General features: G+C 43.8%; 1 protein-coding gene and 2 long non-coding RNA genes across 25 annotated transcripts in view; 2 read left to right on the top strand and 1 right to left on the bottom strand.

Annotated features, from left to right (window-relative positions):
• The window catches only part of LOC127918589 (high-affinity choline transporter 1-like), a 36,074-nt gene that overhangs the window by 11,534 nt on the left and 4,540 nt on the right, over positions 1–20,000 (bottom strand). Inside the window, exons 1-2 of one of the 2 annotated variants that reach the window (XM_052501863.1) lie at positions 1,679–1,729; positions 1–213 (exon numbers count right to left, since the gene is read on the bottom strand). The exon at positions 1–213 is cut by the window's left edge and continues 23 nt beyond it. In XM_052501863.1, coding sequence (XP_052357823.1) covers positions 1–164 — 164 coding nt within the window. In that variant the 5' untranslated portion in view covers positions 165–213; positions 1,679–1,729. Of the gene's footprint in view, positions 214–1,678; positions 1,730–20,000 lie in introns of those variants that run through there. The other variant, XM_052501862.1, reaches the window with a different exon arrangement.
• Positions 1,751–7,616, top strand: LOC127918590 (uncharacterized). Of its 20 annotated transcripts, XR_008100454.1 has the most exons (5): positions 1,751–2,711; positions 3,114–3,615; positions 4,030–4,073; positions 5,669–5,712; positions 5,801–6,863. It is a non-coding gene; the product is annotated as an uncharacterized LOC127918590 (long non-coding RNA). The 20 variants fall into 20 exon arrangements; XR_008100440.1 differs by lacking the exons at positions 4,030–4,073; positions 5,669–5,712 and adding an exon at positions 7,051–7,616 and having other exon boundaries at positions 3,114–3,841; positions 5,713–6,346; XR_008100445.1 differs by lacking the exons at positions 4,030–4,073; positions 5,669–5,712 and having other exon boundaries at positions 1,751–2,027; positions 2,078–2,711; positions 3,114–3,841; positions 5,713–6,863.
• Positions 11,648–12,612, top strand: LOC127918591 (uncharacterized). Of its 3 annotated transcripts, none has more exons than XR_008100464.1 (4): positions 11,648–11,769; positions 11,827–11,902; positions 11,941–12,016; positions 12,243–12,612. It is a non-coding gene; the product is annotated as an uncharacterized LOC127918591 (long non-coding RNA). The 3 variants fall into 3 exon arrangements; XR_008100462.1 differs by having other exon boundaries at positions 11,941–12,111; positions 12,319–12,612; XR_008100463.1 differs by having other exon boundaries at positions 11,808–11,902; positions 11,941–12,111; positions 12,319–12,612.

Genomic DNA, 20,000 nt, shown 5'->3' with positions numbered 1-20,000 from the left:
AGCAGGTTGATGTTGCGTCCGGCGAGCAGCGTGATCTCCATCCCGTCCGACCCTGTACACTTCCTCTCCACCTTCTTGGAGCGCATCGAGGCCCAGATCCCCGTGCCTAGGATCAGCAAGTAGAAGATCGCCATGACGATCAGGCCCGGAACGTTCAGAGACATTTTAACCTCGTTCTTCTTCCTCTTCTCACCGAAGCAAATGATTGTTCAACTAGAGAGAGAAAGAGAGAAAGAGAGAGGGAGAGAGGGAGAGAGAGAGAGAGAGAGAGAGAGAGAGAGAGAGAGAGAGAGAGGGAGAGAGAGATCTGTAAACAAAGAAAGACGAAGGTTTCATGCATATTCAGAGTTGAAAAGCATTGAAGATGATTGGAATTGGAATTTCAGGGTACTTCCTGAATGGACTGTAGTTTAAATGGAATGGAGCCCAACCCTGAGTTGACCATTCCTGCTGTACACTACCATGCAAACAGCAGAGAAGACAGCATCAAAGAAAGGAAGGGAAAGTTCAGAATATACATATAGATACATAGATATACTATAGGAACACTTCCAATAACCTCATGACTGTAAAACAGGGGGGTGGGGCTGAGGGAGGGTAAACAGAGGGGGTGTTGGGATGGGGCTGAGGGAGGGTAAACAGAGGGGGTGTTGGGATGGGGCTGAGGGAGGGTAAACAGAGGGGGTGTTGGGATGGGGCTGAGGGGGCGTTGGGATGGGGCTGAGGAGGGTAAACAGAGGGGGTGTTGGGATGGGGCTGAGGGAGGGTAAACAGAGGGGGTGTTGGGATGGGGCTGAGGGAGGGTAAACAGAGGGGCTGTTGGGATGGGGCTGAGGGGGCGTTGGGATGGGGCTGAGGGAGGGTAAACAGAGGGGGTGTTGGGATGGGGCTGAGGGAGGGTAAGCACAGGGGGTGTTGGGATGGGGCTGAGGAGGGTAAGCAGAGGGGGTGTTGGGATGGGGCTGAAGGGGCGTTGGGATGGGGCTGAGGGAGGGTAAGCAGAGGGGGTGTTGGGATGGGGCTGAGGGAGGGTAAGCAGAGGGGGGTGTTGGGATGGGGCTGAGGGAGGGTAAGCACAGGGGGTGTTGGGATGGGGCTGAGGGAGGGTAAGCAGAGGGGGTGTTGGGATGGGGCTGAGGGGGCGTTGGGATGGGGCTGAGGGAGGGTAAGCAGAGGGGGGTGTTGGGATGGGGCTGAGGGAGGGTAAGCAGAGGGGGGTGTTGGGATGGGGCTGAGGGAGGGTAAGCACAGGGGGATGTTACACAAATAGAACTGACATCTTAACAGAACCACATGACAAAATAGTTGATCGCTGAGGAACATTCACCATGTGCACACTGTCAAGCTCAATTACAATAAACAAACTACTAATAAATAAACAAGGAACTCAACGACAGGAAGCCAGTCCATGATCAGCTGATAAAGGGACAAGGAGGAGAGGAAGTGGAGAGAAAGAAAGTAAGGATGTAGGAAGAACAAAAATAAAAAAGCTATTTACTCTGAAGTCAGGCGCTGACTTCTCATGGAGGGGGGCATGAAGGAGGGAGTGGGGGGCATGAAGGAGGGAGTGGGGGGCATGAAGGAGGGAGTGGGGGCGTGAAGGAGGGAGTGGGGGGACATGAAGGAGGGAGTGGGGGGCGTGTAGGAGGGTGTGGGGGAGAGATGGGCGGGGTCTCACCCGGCAGCGCTGAGCATCGTTGACAAAATGTCCGCCGGCCCCGTCTTCTTCGGGAACGAGGTTTTACGGACCGAAACCTCGGGAGGTGAGCAAAGACTTGTTGCCATGTACATAGTGTTTTCTGGTGAGTGGTGGATCATGGACGATTTAACTGGCGGTAGTTAGAAGTGTATTGGTGTGTATAGAGGCCTGTTGTGGTGTTCAGGTTCAGGTAGAAGTGTATTGGTGTATATAGAGGCCTGTTGTGGTGTTCAGGTAGAAGTGTATTGGTGTATATAGAGGCCTGTTGTGGTGTTCAGGTTCAGGTAGAAGTGTATTGGTGTATATAGAGGCCTGTTGTGGTGTTCAGGTTCAGGTAGAAGTGTATTGGTGTATATAGAGGCCTGTTGTGGTGTTCAGGTAGAAGTGTATTGGTGTATATAGAGGCCTGTTGTGGTGTTCAGGTAGAAGTGTATTGGTGTATATAGAGGCCTGTTGTGGTGTTCAGGTAGAAGTGTATTGGTGTATATAGAGGCCTGTTGTGGTGTTCAGGTTCAGGTAGAAGTGTATTGGTGTATATAGAGGCCTGTTGTGGTGTTCAGGTAGAAGTGTATTGGTGTATATAGAGGCCTGTTGTGGTGTTCAGGTAGAAGTGTATTGGTGTGTATAGAGGCCTGTTGTGGTGTTCAGGTAGAAGTGTATTGGTGTATATAGAGGCCTGTTGTGGTGTTCAGGTAGAAGTGTATTGGTGTATATAGAGGCCTGTTGTGGTGTTCAGGTAGAAGTGTATTGGTGTATATAGAGGCCTGTTGTGGTGTTCAGGTAGAAGTGTATTGGTGTATATAGAGGCCTGTTGTGGTGTTCAGGTTCAGGTAGAAGTGTATTGGTGTATATAGAGGCCTGTTGTGGTGTTCAGGTAGAAGTGTATTGGTGTATATAGAGGCCTGTTGTGGTGTTCAGGTAGAAGTGTATTGGTGTGTATAGAGGCCTGTTGTGGTGTTCAGGTTCAGGTAGAAGTGTATTGGTGTATATAGAGGCCTGTTGTGGTGTTCAGGTAGAAGTGTATTGGTGTGTATAGAGGCCTATTGTGGTGTTCAGGTTCAGGTAGAAGTGTATTGGTGTATATAGAGGCCTGTTGTGGTGTTCAGGTAGAAGTGTATTGGTGTATAGAGAGGCCTGTTGTGGTGTTTAGGTAGAAGTGTATTGGTGTGTATAGAGGCCTGTTGTGGTGTTCAGGTAGAAGTGTATTGGTGTATAGAGAGGCCTGTTGTGGTGTTTAGGTAGAAATGTATTGGTGTATATAGAGGCCTGTTGTGGTGTTCAGGTAGAAGTGTATTGGTGTATATAGAGGCCTGTTGTGGTGTTCAGGTAGAAGTGTATTGGTGTATATAGAGGCCTGTTGTGGTGTTCAGGTAGAAGTGTATTGGTGTATAGAGAGGCCTGTTGTGGTGTTTAGGTAGAAGTGTATTGGTGTATATAGAGGCCTGTTGTGGTGTTCAGGTTCAGGTAGAAGTGTATTGGTGTATATAGAGGCCTGTTGTGGTGTTCAGGTTCAGGTAGAAGTGTATTGGTGTATATAGAGGCCTGTTGTGGTGTTCAGGTAGAAGTGTATTGGTGTATATAGAGGCCTGTTGTGGTGTTCAGGTAGAAGTGTATTGGTGTATATAGAGGCCTGTTGTGGTGTTCAGGTAGAAGTGTATTGGTGTATATAGAGGCCTGTTGTGGTGTTCAGGTTCAGGTAGAAGTGTATTGGTGTATATAGAGGCCTGTTGTGGTGTTCAGGTAGAAGTGTATTGGTGTATATAGAGGCCTGTTGTGGTGTTCAGGTAGAAGTGTATTGGTGTGTATAGAGGCCTGTTGTGGTGTTCAGGTAGAAGTGTATTGGTGTATATAGAGGCCTGTTGTGGTGTTCAGGTAGAAGTGTATTGGTGTATATAGAGGCCTGTTGTGGTGTTCAGGTAGAAGTGTATTGGTGTATATAGAGGCCTGTTGTGGTGTTCAGGTAGAAGTGTATTGGTGTATATAGAGGCCTGTTGTGGTGTTCAGGTTCAGGTAGAAGTGTATTGGTGTATATAGAGGCCTGTTGTGGTGTTCAGGTAGAAGTGTATTGGTGTATATAGAGGCCTGTTGTGGTGTTCAGGTAGAAGTGTATTGGTGTGTATAGAGGCCTGTTGTGGTGTTCAGGTTCAGGTAGAAGTGTATTGGTGTATATAGAGGCCTGTTGTGGTGTTCAGGTAGAAGTGTATTGGTGTGTATAGAGGCCTATTGTGGTGTTCAGGTTCAGGTAGAAGTGTATTGGTGTATATAGAGGCCTGTTGTGGTGTTCAGGTAGAAGTGTATTGGTGTATAGAGAGGCCTGTTGTGGTGTTTAGGTAGAAGTGTATTGGTGTGTATAGAGGCCTGTTGTGGTGTTCAGGTAGAAGTGTATTGGTGTATAGAGAGGCCTGTTGTGGTGTTTAGGTAGAAATGTATTGGTGTATATAGAGGCCTGTTGTGGTGTTCAGGTAGAAGTGTATTGGTGTATATAGAGGCCTGTTGTGGTGTTCAGGTAGAAGTGTATTGGTGTATATAGAGGCCTGTTGTGGTGTTCAGGTAGAAGTGTATTGGTGTATAGAGAGGCCTGTTGTGGTGTTTAGGTAGAAGTGTATTGGTGTATATAGAGGCCTGTTGTGGTGTTCAGGTAGAAGTGTATTGGTGTATATAGAGGCCTGTTGTGGTGTTCAGGTAGAAGTGTATTGGTGTATATAGAGGCCTGTTGTGGTGTTCAGGTAGAAGTGTATTGGTGTATATAGAGGCCTGTTGTGGTGTTCAGGTAGAAGTGTATTGGTGTATATAGAGGCCTGTTGTGGTGTTCAGGTAGAAGTGTATTGGTGTATATAGAGGCCTGTTGTGGTGTTCAGGTAGAAGTGTATTGGTGTATATAGAGGCCTGTTGTGGTGTTCAGGTAGAAGTGTATTGGTGTATATAGAGGCCTGTTGTGGTGTTCAGGTAGAAGTGTATTGGTGTATATAGAGGCCTGTTGTGGTGTTCAGGTAGAAGTGTATTGGTGTATATAGAGGCCTGTTGTGGTGTTCAGGTAGAAGTGTATTGGTGTATATAGAGGCCTGTTGTGGTGTTCAGATAGAAGTGTATTGGTGTATATAGAGGCCTGTTGTGGTGTTCAGGTTCAGGTAGAAGTGTATTGGTGTATATAGAGGCCTGTTGTGGTGTTTAGGTAGAAGTGTATTGGTGTATATAGAGGCCTGTTGTGGTGTTCAGGTAGAAGTGTATTGGTGTATAGAGGGCCTGTTGTGGTGTTCAGGTAGAAGTGTATTGGTGTATATAGAGGCCTGTTGTGGTGTTCAGGTAGAAGTGTATTGGTGTATATAGAGGCCTGTTGTGGTGTTCAGGTAGAAGTGTATTGGTGTATATAGAGGCCTGTTGTGGTGTTCAGGTAGAAGTGTATTGGTGTATATAGAGGCCTGTTGTGGTGTTCAGGTAGAAGTGTATTGGTGTATATAGAGGCCTGTTGTGGTGTTCAGGTAGAAGTGTATTGGTGTATATAGAGGCCTGTTGTGGTGTTCAGGTAGAAGTGTATTGGTGTATATAGAGGCCTGTTGTGGTGTTCAGGTAGAAGTGTATTGGTGTATATAGAGGCCTGTTGTGGTGTTCAGGTAGAAGTGTATTGGTGTATATAGAGGCCTGTTGTGGTGTTCAGGTAGAAGTGTATTGGTGTATATAGAGGCCTGTTGTGGTGTTCAGGTAGAAGTGTATTGGTGTATATAGAGGCCTGTTGTGGTGTTCAGGTAGAAGTGTATTGGTGTATATAGAGGCCTGTTGTGGTGTTCAGATAGAAGTGTATTGGTGTATATAGAGGCCTGTTGTGGTGTTCAGGTTCAGGTAGAAGTGTATTGGTGTATATAGAGGCCTGTTGTGGTGTTTAGGTAGAAGTGTATTGGTGTATATAGAGGCCTGTTGTGGTGTTCAGGTAGAAGTGTATTGGTGTATAGAGAGGCCTGTTGTGGTGTTCAGGTAGAAGTGTATTGGTGTGTATAGAGGCCTGTTGTGGTGTTCAGGTAGAAGTGTATTGGTGTATATAGAGGCCTGTTGTGGTGTTCAGGTAGAAGTGTATTGGTGTATATAGAGGCCTGTTGTGGTGTTCAGGTAGAAGTGTATTGGTGTGTATAGAGGCCTGTTGTGGTGTTCAGGTAGAAGTGTATTGGTGTATATAGAGGCCTGTTGTGGTGTTCAGGTAGAAGTGTATTGGTGTATATAGAGGCCTGTTGTGGTGTTCAGGTAGAAGTGTATTGGTGTATATAGAGGCCTGTTGTGGTGTTCAGGTAGAAGTGTATTGGTGTATATAGAGGCCTGTTGTGGTGTTCAGGTTCAGGTAGAAGTGTATTGGTGTATATAGAGGCCTGTTGTGGTGTTCAGGTAGAAGTGTATTGGTGTATATAGAGGCCTGTTGTGGTGTTCAGGTAGAAGTGTATTGGTGTGTATAGAGGCCTGTTGTGGTGTTCAGGTTCAGGTAGAAGTGTATTGGTGTATATAGAGGCCTGTTGTGGTGTTCAGGTAGAAGTGTATTGGTGTGTATAGAGGCCTATTGTGGTGTTCAGGTTCAGGTAGAAGTGTATTGGTGTATATAGAGGCCTGTTGTGGTGTTCAGGTAGAAGTGTATTGGTGTATAGAGAGGCCTGTTGTGGTGTTTAGGTAGAAGTGTATTGGTGTGTATAGAGGCCTGTTGTGGTGTTCAGGTAGAAGTGTATTGGTGTATAGAGAGGCCTGTTGTGGTGTTTAGGTAGAAGTGTATTGGTGTATATAGAGGCCTGTTGTGGTGTTCAGGTAGAAGTGTATTGGTGTATATAGAGGCCTGTTGTGGTGTTCAGGTAGAAGTGTATTGGTGTATATAGAGGCCTGTTGTGGTGTTCAGGTAGAAGTGTATTGGTGTATAGAGAGGCCTGTTGTGGTGTTTAGGTAGAAGTGTATTGGTGTATATAGAGGCCTGTTGTGGTGTTCAGGTAGAAGTGTATTGGTGTATATAGAGGCCTGTTGTGGTGTTCAGGTAGAAGTGTATTGGTGTATATAGAGGCCTGTTGTGGTGTTCAGGTAGAAGTGTATTGGTGTATATAGAGGCCTGTTGTGGTGTTCAGGTAGAAGTGTATTGGTGTATATAGAGGCCTGTTGTGGTGTTCAGGTAGAAGTGTATTGGTGTATATAGAGGCCTGTTGTGGTGTTTAGGTAGAAGTGTATTGGTGTATATAGAGGCCTGTTGTGGTGTTCAGGTAGAAGTGTATTGGTGTATATAGAGGCCTGTTGTGGTGTTCAGGTAGAAGTGTATTGGTGTATATAGAGGCCTGTTGTGGTGTTCAGGTAGAAGTGTATTGGTGTATATAGAGGCCTGTTGTGGTGTTTAGGTAGAAGTGTATTGGTGTATATAGAGGCCTGTTGTGGTGTTCAGGTAGAAGTGTATTGGTGTATATAGAGGCCTGTTGTGGTGTTCAGGTAGAAGTGTATTGGTGTATATAGAGGCCTGTTGTGGTGTTCAGGTAGAAGTGTATTGGTGTATAGAGAGGCCTGTTGTGGTGTTTAGGTAGAAGTGTATTGGTGTATATAGAGGCCTGTTGTGGTGTTCAGGTAGAAGTGTATTGGTGTATATAGAGGCCTGTTGTGGTGTTCAGGTAGAAGTGTATTGGTGTATATAGAGGCCTGTTGTGGTGTTCAGGTAGAAGTGTATTGGTGTATATAGAGGCCTGTTGTGGTGTTCAGGTAGAAGTGTATTGGTGTATATAGAGGCCTGTTGTGGTGTTCAGGTAGAAGTGTATTGGTGTATATAGAGGCCTGTTGTGGTGTTCAGGTAGAAGTGTATTGGTGTATATAGAGGCATGTTGTGGTGTTCAGATAGAAGTGTATTGGTGTATATAGAGGCCTGTTGTGGTGTTCAGGTTCAGGTAGAAGTGTATTGGTGTATATAGAGGCCTGTTGTGGTGTTTAGGTAGAAGTGTATTGGTGTATATAGAGGCCTGTTGTGGTGTTCAGGTAGAAGTGTATTGGTGTATAGAGGCCTGTTGTGGTGTTCAGGTAGAAGTGTATTGGTGTATATAGAGGCCTGTTGTGGTGTTCAGGTAGAAGTGTATTGGTGTATATAGAGGCCTGTTGTGGTGTTCAGGTAGAAGTGTATTGGTGTATATAGAGGCCTGTTGTGGTGTTCAGGTTCAGGTCTGTGTGTATACATAGAGGTGTGTAGAGGTCTATAGAGACTGTGTATATACATAGAGGTGTGTAGAGGTCTATAGAGACTGTGTGTATACATAGAGGTTTGTAGAGGTCTATAGAGACTGTGTATATACATAGAGGTTTGTAGAGGTCTATAGAGACTGTGTGTATACATAGAGGTTTGTAGAGGTCTATAGAGTCTGTGTATATACATAGAGGTGTGTAGAGGTCTATAGAGACTGTGTATATACATAGAGGTGTATAGAGGTCTATAGAGTCTTTGTATATACATAGAGGTGTGTAGAGGTCTATAGAGTCTGTGTATATACATAGAGGTGTGTAGAGGTCTATAGAGACTGTGTATATACATAGAGGTGTATAGAGGTCTATAGAGTCTGTGTATATACATAGAGGTGTGTAGAGGTCTATAGAGTCTGTGTATATACATAGAGGTGTGTAGAGGTCTATAGAGACTGTGTGTATACATAGAGGTTTGTAGAGGTCTATGGAGACTGTGTGTATACATAGAGGTTTGTAGAGGTCTATAGAGACTGTGCGTATACATAGAGATGTATTGTCAGGTGTGTAGAGGTCTATGGAGACTGTGTGTATACATAGAGGTGTATAGAGGTCTATGGAGACTGTGTGAATACATAGAGTTTTGTAGAGGTCTGTAGAGACTGTATGTATACATAGAGGTTTGTAGAGGTCTATAGAGACTGTGTGTACATAGAGGTGTATTGTCAGGTGTGTAGAGGTCTATAGAGACTGTGTGTACATAGAGGTGTATTGTCAGGTGTGTAGAGGTCTATGGAGACTGTGTGTATACATAGAGGTGTATAGAGGTCTATAGAGACTGTGTGTATACATAGAGGTGTATAGAGGTCTATAGAGACTGTGTGTATACATAGAGGTGTATAGAGGTCTATAGAGACTATATGTATACATAGAGATGTATAGAGGTCTGTAGAGACTATATGTATACATAGAGGTTTGTAGAGGTCTGTAGAGACTATATGTATACATAGAGTTTTGTAGAGGTCTGTAGAGACTGTATGTATACATAGAGGTTTGTAGAGGTCTATAGAGACTGTGTGTACATAGAGGTGTATTGTCAGGTGTGTAGAGGTCTATACGTGTTGTGGAAGTGAAGGAGGAGAAGAACCTACCCCATCTTTGGTCAGGTGAGCGTAGACATGTAGTCTACTGTATGTATAGATAGGAATGTATTGTGGCTGTCCAAGAGAAGAGATGCATTGACTGAAGAACAGGAAGGGCGGACTGTGGAACAGAGGAGGACGACCACCCTCATCCAACAACATTTTTAAAACGTTAAGAAAAAGGCAGGAATATATACATTATTTTTTTATATATATCGAAATATCTTTATTTCTCACTAAATATCTGGTTAAAAACACTGTTTTGCAATGGTCTCTACAGTAGTCACAACAGCACCCTCTATAGGTGAGGGTGGGTTTTCACTGTGCTCTTGCTCCCACCATAGAAACCTATGGGTACGACGCAGCCCAGGTGAGAATGAACTCAGTCACAACCTTTACATTAGACAGGCTGAAACGGTTTTGCTCGGTTAAATCTATCTTCTTTGGCTAAACGTTGAGATAACATTACCACCGTCTACTATTGTTACTGTTGGTACGGCTTGTCAATGACATGACAGCCTGGTTGAGGGACAATGAGGAAGTTGCATTGGCTGTGTAGGTGCAGTGACATCCCCTGGTTGAGTGACATGACAGCCTGGTTGAGGGACAATGGAGAAGTTGCATTGGCTGTGTAGGTCAGTGCTCCCCAGTGACATGACAGCCTGGTTGAGAGACAATGGAGAAGTTGCATTGGCTGTGTAGGTCAGGGCTCCCCAGTGACATGACAGCCTGGTTGAGGGACAATGGAGAAGTTGCATTGGCTGTGTAGGTCAGTGCTCCCCAGTGACATGACAGCCTGGTTTAGAGACAATGAGGAAGTTGCATTGGCTGTGTAGGTCAGTGCTCCCCAGTGACATGACAGCCTGGTTGAGGGACAATGGAGAAGTTGCATGGGCTGTGTAGGTCAGGGCTCCCCAGTGACAGGACAGCCTGGTTGAGGGACAATGGAGAAGTTGCATTGGCTGTGTAGGTCAGTGCTCCCCAGTGACATGACAGCCTGGTTGAGGGACAATGGAGAAGTTGCATTGGCTGTGTAGGTCAGGGCTCCCCAGTGACATGACAGCCTGGTTGAGGGACAATGAGGAAGTTGCATTGGCTTTGTAGGTCAGTGCTCCCCAGTGACATGACAGCCTGGTTGAGAGACAATGAGGAAGTTGCATTGGCTGTGTAGGTCAGTGCTCCCCAGTGACATGACACGGGACTCATTGTTTTTCTTCAGCAGATGGTCGTGGGAGGCGGAGCATAATTATAAATAACGTGTCCACTGCCAACTGACCGCAACAACCCCAAACAGAGACAACTATTTACAGTGTGTGGGGACACTTGGGAACAGATTTCTTACATTACAGTCACTCTGAGATGATAACCTGGTGATTTTACCCCTCTGAGCTGATAACCTGGTGATTTTACCACTCTGAGCTGATAACCTGGTGATTTTACCCCTCTGAGCTGATAACCTGGTGATTTTACCCCTCTGAGCTGATAACCTGGTGATTTTACCCCTCTGAGCTGATAACCTGGTGATTTTACCACTCTGAGCTGATATAACCTGGTGATTTTACCCCTCTGAGCTGATAACCTGGTGATTTTACCCCTCTGAGCTGATATAACCTGGTGATTTTACCCTCTGAGCTGATAACCTGGTGATTTTACCACTCTGAGCTGATAACCTGGTGATTTTACCCCTCTGAGCTGATAACCTGGTGATTTTACCCCTCTGAGCTGATAACCTGGTGATTTTACCCCTCTGAGCTGATATAACCTGGTGATTTTACCCCTCTGAGCTGATAACCTGGTGATTTTACCCCTCTGAGCTGATAACCTGGTGATTTTACCACTCTGAGCTGATAACCTGGTGATTTTACCCCTCTGAGCTGATAACCTGGTGATTTTACCCCTCTGAGCTGATAACCTGGTGATTTTACCCTCTGAGCTGATATAACCTGGTGATTTTACCCTCTGAGCTGATAACCTGGTGATTTTACCCCTCTGAGCTGATAACCTGGTGATTTTACCCCTCTGAGCTGATAACCTGGTGATTTTACCCCTCTGAGCTGATAACCTGGTGATTTTACCCCTCTGAGCTGATAACCTGGTGATTTTACCCCTCTGAGCTGATAACCTGGTGATTTTACCCCTCTGAGCTGATATAACCTGGTGATTTTACTGTTGTTTATGTGCAACAACAAAAAAACAAAAAACAAAAATTACTTGGAGTGCGAAATAAAATCACCCGTGGGATGAATCTGGCCTGCTCTATAACTCTCTCTCTCTCTCTCTCTCTCTCTCTCTCTCTCTCTCTCTCTCTCTCTCTCTCTCTCTCTCTCTCTCTCTCTTTCCTCCTTTCTCTCTCTCTTTCCTCCTCTCTGAATGTAGTGTTGATTCAGTGGACATGACTAGAGGGTCCGGCTGTGGAGCAGATTTCCCAGCTCTCACTGTGTTCTAGGGACCAGGTGTGGAGGGCAAGGCTCCACTCCATGAATCTGCTACGGTAACTCCTACCTCCAAAACCAGTGTCACCCTCTGTCAAAAAAAGGGAGGGGTTTCTCTTGGTTTATTAATGGTTAGGACGGTGGCTTGCCGATACATGTAGCCGACACTGTCTCACCTGGTTCTAGTAGAGACAGGCGTCTTCGACCTCTGACCTCTACCCTTGAACTCTACTCTCTGTCTCCGACCCTTTACCTGCCCTCTCTCGTCAGGACAGGTATAAGCCAACTCTGGCTCTGCTAACAAACCACTTCCTTGACTGGCACTTAGGTCTACACACATCACTTAGGGCTACACACATCACTTAGGTCTACACACATCACTTAGGTCTACACACATCACTTAGGTCTACACACATCACTTAGGGCTACACACATCACTTAGGTCTACACACATCACTTAGGTCTACACACATCACTTAGGTCTACACACATCACTTAGGGCTACACACATCACTTAGGGCTACACACATCACTTAGGGCTACACACATCACTTAGGTCTACACACATCACTTAGGTCTACACACATCACTTAGGGCTACACACATCACTTAGGTCGACACACATCACTTAGGTCTACACACATCACTTAGGTCTACACACATCACTTAGGTCGACACACATCACTTAGGTCGACACACATCACTTAGGTCTACACACATCACTTAGGTCTACACACATCACTTAGGTCTACACACATCACTTAGGTCTACACATCACTTAGGTCGACACACATCACTTAGGTCTACACACATCACTTAGGTCTACACACATCACTTAGGGCTACACACATCACTTAGGTCTACACACATCACTTAGGTCTACACACATCACTTAGGTCTACACACATCACTTAGGTGACTCATAAAAGCTTTTTAATTCCTTTACAAGAACAGAACACACACACACACACACACACACACACACACACAGACCCTCACCTCAGCCGCAGGATGCTGATTCATACGTACATATTGTTTATGAACTCATTCATTGTCAATGCGGAAGGTGCATAGAATTTTCCAGAATCATTACCTCACATGCCATTTCCCCTTCCATCTGAACAAGAGCTTTAAACAAAACCTACATATCAGACTCTTTGGAGTGGTTGCCTGAAACACAGATGAATCCAAGTTCAGAACTAGGATGATTCTGTCAGGATTTGGCCAGGGTTGTTCCGGTTTTTGGTCACTAGATGCCCCCATTGTGCCTTTTGACCTTTTGTTTTCCCTTGATCCCCATGATTATTTGCACCTGTGCCTCGTTTCCCCTGATTGTATTTAAACCCTTTGTTTTACTCAGTTCTTGGCTCTGTGTTTCTGTCAGGACCCGGTTACGAACCTGGGTCTCCGGAGTGAGAAACAGTCACTAAACCAACTGAGCCACGAATAGTCAGCAGAACCCAGAAGATGAGGCAGACACAGCAGTACTTGAGACGGTGTATTTAATGAAGTAAAAAGTTAAGTTCTTCAGGAAAAACATGTAACTCCACAACCTCAAAAGGAATTCCACAAGAACAAAGGAAATCCTCCAAGACAAAAAGGTAAATCCACAAGGTGGAAGATAAAGCACAAAAAGCCTCAAAAGATATTCAAAAACAAACAAACAAGAACAAAAAACAGAATTCCACAAGAGAGTCCACCGGGATCAACAAGAGTTCTCAGAGTACTAGGGCTGGGTGCTAACATACAAACACAGAGCAAAGAACTGAGGAAAACTAAGGGTTTAAATGCAATCAGGGGAAACGAGGCACAGGTGCAAATAATCATGGGGATCAAGGGAAAACAAAAGGTCAAAGGGCACAATGGGGGCATCTAGTGACCAAAAACCGGAACAACCCTGGCCAAATCCTGACAGAATCTGTGTCTGGGAAACTGGCCCGTTATCTAGTTACTTCACAGTCATCACAATGACCTCCAGATCATTAGCTGAGTCATTAACTAGTTACTTCACAGTCATCACAATGACCTCCAGATCATTAGCTGAGTCATTAACTAGTTACTTCACAGTCATCACAATGACCTCCAGATCATTAGCTGAGTCATTAACTAGTTACTTCACAGTCATCACAATGACCTCCAGATCATTAGCTGAGTCATTAACTAGTTACTTCACAGTCATCACAATGACTTCCAGATCATTAGCTGAGTCATTAACTAGTTACTTCACAGTCATCACACTGACCTCCAGATCATTAGCTGAGTCATTAACTAGTTACTTCACAGTCATCACACTGACCTCCAGATCATTAGCTGAGTCATTAACTAGTTACTTCACAGTCATCACAATGACCTCCAGATCATTAGCTGAGTCATTAACTAGTTACTTCACAGTCATCACAATGACCTCCATATCATTAGCTGAGTCATTAACTAGTTACTTCACAGTCATCACAATGACCTCCAGATCATTAGCTGAGTCATTAACTAGTTACTTCACAGTCATCACAATGACCTCCACATCATTAGCTGAGTCATTAACTAGTTACTTCACAGTCATCACAATTACTTCCAGATCATTAGCTGAGTCATTAACTAGTTACTTCACAGTCATCACAATGACCTCCAGATCATTAGCTGAGTCATTAACTAGTTACTTCACAGTCATCACACTGACCTCCAGATCATTAGCTGAGTCATTAATTAGTTACTTCACAGTCATCACACTGACCTCCACATCATTAGCTGAGTCATTAACTAGTTACTTCACAGTCATCACAATGACCTCCAGATCATTAGCTGAGTCATTAACTAGTTACTTCACAGTCATCACAATGACCTCCAGATCATTAGCTGAGTCATTAACTAGTTACTTCACAGTCATCACACTGACCTCCAGATCATTAGCTGAGTCATTAACTAGTTACTTCACAGTCATCACAATGACTTCCAGATCATTAGCTGAGTGATTAACTAGTTACTTCACAGTCATCATCACAATGACCTCCAGATCATTAGCTGAGTCATTAACTAGTTACTTCACAGTCATCACACTGACCTCCAGATCATTAGCTGAGTCATTAACTAGTTACTTCACAGTCATCACAATGACCTCCAGATCATTAGCTGAGTCATTAACTAGTTACTTCACAGTCATCACAATGACCTCCAGATCATTAGCTGAGTCATTAACTAGTTACTTCACAGTCATCACAATGACCTCCAGATCATTAGCTGAGTCATTAACTAGTTACTTCACAGTCATCACAATGACCTCCAGATCATTAGCTGAGTCATTAACTAGTTACTTCACAGTCATCACAATGACCTCCACATCATTAGCTGAGTCATTAACTAGTTACTTCACAGTCATCACAATTACTTCCAGATCATTAGCTGAGTCATTAACTAGTTACTTCACAGTCATCACAATGACCTCCAGATCATTAGCTGAGTCATTAACTAGTTACTTCACAGTCATCACACTGACCTCCAGATCATTAGCTGAGTCATTAACTAGTTACTTCACAGTCATCACACTGACCTCCACATCATTAGCTGAGTCATTAACTAGTTACTTCACAGTCATCACAATGACCTCCAGATCATTAGCTGAGTCATTAACTAGTTACTTCACAGTCATCACAATGACCTCCAGATCATTAGCTGAGTCATTAACTAGTTACTTCACAGTCATCACAATGACCTCCAGATCATTAGCTGAGTCATTAACTAGTTACTTCACAGTCATCACAATGACCTCCAGATCATTAGCTGAGTCATTAACTAGTTACTTCACAGTCATCACAATGACCTCCACATCATTAGCTGAGTCATTAACTAGTTACTTCACAGTCATCACAATTACTTCCAGATCATTAGCTGAGTCATTAACTAGTTACTTCACAGTCATCACAATGACCTCCAGATCATTAGCTGAGTCATTAACTAGTTACTTCACAGTCATCACACTGACCTCCAGATCATTAGCTGAGTCATTAATTAGTTACTTCACAGTCATCACACTGACCTCCACATCATTAGCTGAGTCATTAACTAGTTACTTCACAGTCATCACAATGACCTCCAGATCATTAGCTGAGTCATTAACTAGTTACTTCACAGTCATCACAATGACCTCCAGATCATTAGCTGAGTCATTAACTAGTTACTTCACAGTCATCACACTGACCTCCAGATCATTAGCTGAGTCATTAACTAGTTACTTCACAGTCATCACAATGACTTCCAGATCATTAGCTGAGTGATTAACTAGTTACTTCACAGTCATCACAATGACCTCCAGATCATTAGCTGAGTCATTAACTAGTTACTTCACAGTCATCACACTGACCTCCAGATCATTAGCTGAGTCATTAACTAGTTACTTCACAGTCATCACAATGACCTCCAGATCATTAGCTGAGTCATTAACTAGTTACTTCACAGTCATCACAATGACCTCCAGATCATTAGCTGAGTCATTAACTAGTTACTTCACAGTCATCACAATGACCTCCAGATCATTAGCTGAGTCATTAACTAGTTACTTCACAGTCATCACAATGACCTCCAGATCATTAGCTGAGTCATTAACTAGTTACTTCACAGTCATCACAATGACCTCCACATCATTAGCTGAGTCATTAACTAGTTACTTCACAGTCATCACAATTACTTCCAGATCATTAGCTGAGTCATTAACTAGTTACTTCACAGTCATCACAATGACCTCCAGATCATTAGCTGAGTCATTAACTAGTTACTTCACAGTCATCACACTGACCTCCAGATCATTAGCTGAGTCATTAACTAGTTACTTCACAGTCATCACACTGACCTCCACATCATTAGCTGAGTCATTAACTAGTTACTTCACAGTCATCACAATGACCTCCAGATCATTAGCTGAGTCATTAACTAGTTACTTCACAGTCATCACAATGACCTCCAGATCATTAGCTGAGTCATTAACTAGTTACTTCACAGTCATCACACTGACCTCCACATCATTAGCTGAGTCATTAACTAGTTACTTCACAGTCATCACAATGACCTCCAGATCATTAGCTGAGTCATTAACTAGTTACTTCACAGTCATCACAATGACCTCCAGATCATTAGCTGAGTCATTAACTAGTTACTTCACAGTCATCACAATGACCTCCAGATCATTAGCTGAGTCATTAACTAGTTACTTCACAGTCATCACAATGACCTCCAGATCATTAGCTGAGTCATTAACTAGTTACTTCACAGTCATCACAATGACCTCCAGATCATTAGCTGAGTCATTAACTAGTTACTTCACAGTCATCACACTGACCTCCAGATCATTAGCTGAGTCATTAACTAGTTACTTCACAGTCATCACAATGACCTCCAGATCATTAGCTGAGTCATTAACTAGTTACTTCACAGTCATCACAATGACCTCCAGATCATTAGCTGAGTCATTAACTAGTTACTTCACAGTCATCACACTGACCTCCAGATCATTAGCTGAGTCATTAACTAGTTACTTCACAGTCATCACAATGACCTCCAGATCATTAGCTGAGTCATTAACTAGTTACTTCACAGTCATCACACTGACCTCCAGATCATTAGCTGAGTCATTAACTAGTTACTTCACAGTCATCACAATGACTTCCAGATCATTCGCTGAGTCATTAACTAGTTACTTCACAGTCATCACAATGACTTCCAGATCATTAGCTGAGTCATTAACTAGTTACTTCACAGTCATCAAAATGACTTCCAGATCATTCGCTGAGTCATTAACTAGTTACTTCACAGTCATCACACTGACCTCCAGATCATTAGCTGAGTCATTATCTAGTTACTTCACAGTCATCACAATGACCTCCAGATCATTAGCTGAGTCATTAACTAGTTACTTCACAGTCATCACAATGACCTCCAGATCATTAGCTGAGTCATTAACTAGTTACTTCACAGTCATCACAATGACCTCCAGATCATTAGCTGAGTCGTTAACTAGTTACTTCACAGTCATCACACTGACCTCCAGATCATTAGCTGAGTCATTAACTAGTTACTTCACAGTCATCACAATGACCTCCAGATCATTAGCTGAGTCATTAACTAGTTACTTCACAGTCATCACACTGACCTCCAGATCATTAGCTGAGTCATTAACTAGTTACTTCACAGTCATCACAATGACTTCCAGATCATTCGCTGAGTCATTAACTAGTTACTTCACAGTCATCACAATGACTTTCAGATCATTAGCTGAGTCATTAACTAGTTACTTCACAGTCATCACAATGACCTCCAGATCATTAGCTGAGTCATTAACTAGTTACTTCACAGTCATCACAATGACCTCCAGATCATTAGCTGAGTCATTAACTAGTTACTTCACAGTCATCACAATGACCTCCAGATCATTAGCTGAGTCATTAACTAGTTACTTCACAGTCATCACAATGACCTCCAGATCATTAGCTGAGTCATTAACTAGTTACTTCACAGTCATCACAATGACCTCCAGATCATTAGCTGAGTCATTAACTAGTTACTTCACAGTCATCACAATGACCTCCAGATCATTAGCTGAGTCATTAACTAGTTACTTCACAGTCATCACAATGACCTCCAGATCATTAGCTGAGTCATTAACTAGTTACTTCACAGTCATCACAATGACCTCCAGATCATTAGCTGAGTCATTAACTAGTTACTTCACAGTCATCACAATGACCTCCAGATCATTAGCTGAGTCATTAACTAGTTACTTCACAGTCATCACAATGACCTCCAGATCATTAGCTGAGTCATTAACTAGTTACTTCACAGTCATCACAATGACCTCCAGATCATTAGCTGAGTCATTAACTAGGACTACTGATAATATGCCATGATGATGAATGTGTGTTCATTGGTTCTGAGCTGTTAGGGGAGGGTACACACACACACACACACACACACACACACACACACACACACACACACACACACACACACACACACACACACACACACACACACACACACACACACACACACACACACACACACACAGGTTGTGGCTTCAGTTAATGCCATTGTCTGGATCATTTCCAATCCTCCATATATATATTTCTGGACATATCTTTTTAAATATACTCCTTGATTTAGTTCCTCTATGTTTACACAAGGTTCAGATAAACCATCTATATAGACGGTATTACTGGTAGACTTCTGTAATGCATTGAAACATGATTCTGCCTGTGTTGTCACAGGGTATAATTAGTCTGGTTGAACAGCCATACCAACACGTCTCCTCTCACTCTCTAGGAATGTCTCTCAGTAGTTTTCCAACGGCAGCGCTCACCCCGACTCTGTGTGTGTGTGTGTGTGTGTGTGTGTGTGTGTGTGTGTGTGTGTGTGTGTGTGTGTGTGGGTTAGTGTGTGTGTGGGCTAGTGTGTGTGTGTGTGGGTTAGTGTGTGTGTGTGTGTGGGTTAGTGTGTGGGTTAGTGTGTGTGTTTGTGCATGTGTGTGTGTGCATTAGTGTGTGTGTGTGTGGGTTAGTGTGTGTGTGTGCGTGCGTTAGTGTGTGTGTGTGTGTGGGTTAGTGTGTGTATGCGAGGGCCACCGTTATACAACACAATCATGTGAAGACCTGAGTCTAAGAAATCACGTTTCAGGTCTGTCCTACACCATACTGTCTGTCCTACACCATAATGTCTGTCCTACACCATACTGTCTGTCCTACACCATACTGTCTGTCCTACACCCTACTGTCTGTCCTACACCATACTGTCTGTCCTACACCATACTGTCTGTCCTTCACCCTACTGTCTGTCCTACACCTTACTGTCTGTCCTACACCATACTGTCTGTCCTACACCATACTGTCTGTCCTACACCATACTGTCTGTCCTTCACCCTACTGTCTGTCCTACACCTTACTGTCTGTCCTACACCATACTGCCCATACTGTCTGTCCTACACCTTACTGTCTGTCCTACACCATACTGTCCATACTGTCTGTCCTACACCATACTGTCTGTCCTACACCATACTGTCTGTCCTACACCTTACTGTCTGTCCTACACCATACTGTCTGTCCTACACCATACTGTCTGTCCTACACCATACTGTCTGTCCTATACCATACTGTCTGTCCTACACCATACTGTCTGTCCTACACCATACTATCTGTCCTTCACCCTACTGTCTGTCCTACACCATACTGTCTGTCCTACACCATACTGTCTGTCCTACACCATACTGTCCATACTGTCTGTCCTACACCTTACTGTCTGTCCTACACCATACTGTCCATACTGTCTGTCCTACACCTTACTGTCTGTCCTACACCTTACTGTCTGTCCTACACCATACTGTCTGTCCTACACCATACTGTCTGTCCTACACCATACTGTCTGTCCTATACCATACTGTCTGTCCTACACCATACTGTCTGTCGTACACCATACTGTCTGTCCTACACCATACTGTCTGTCCTACACCTTACTGTCTTTCCTACACCATACTGTCTGTCCTATACCATACTGTCTGTCCTACACCATACTGTCTGTCCTACACCA

The sequence above is a fragment of the Oncorhynchus keta genome, unplaced genomic scaffold (genome assembly GCF_023373465.1).
Source record: "Oncorhynchus keta strain PuntledgeMale-10-30-2019 unplaced genomic scaffold, Oket_V2 Un_contig_14578_pilon_pilon, whole genome shotgun sequence".
Lineage (NCBI taxonomy): Eukaryota > Metazoa > Chordata > Actinopteri > Salmoniformes > Salmonidae > Oncorhynchus > Oncorhynchus keta.
Note: the sequence above shows the minus strand (reverse complement) of the source record. Positions and strands in the feature narration are given on the sequence as shown.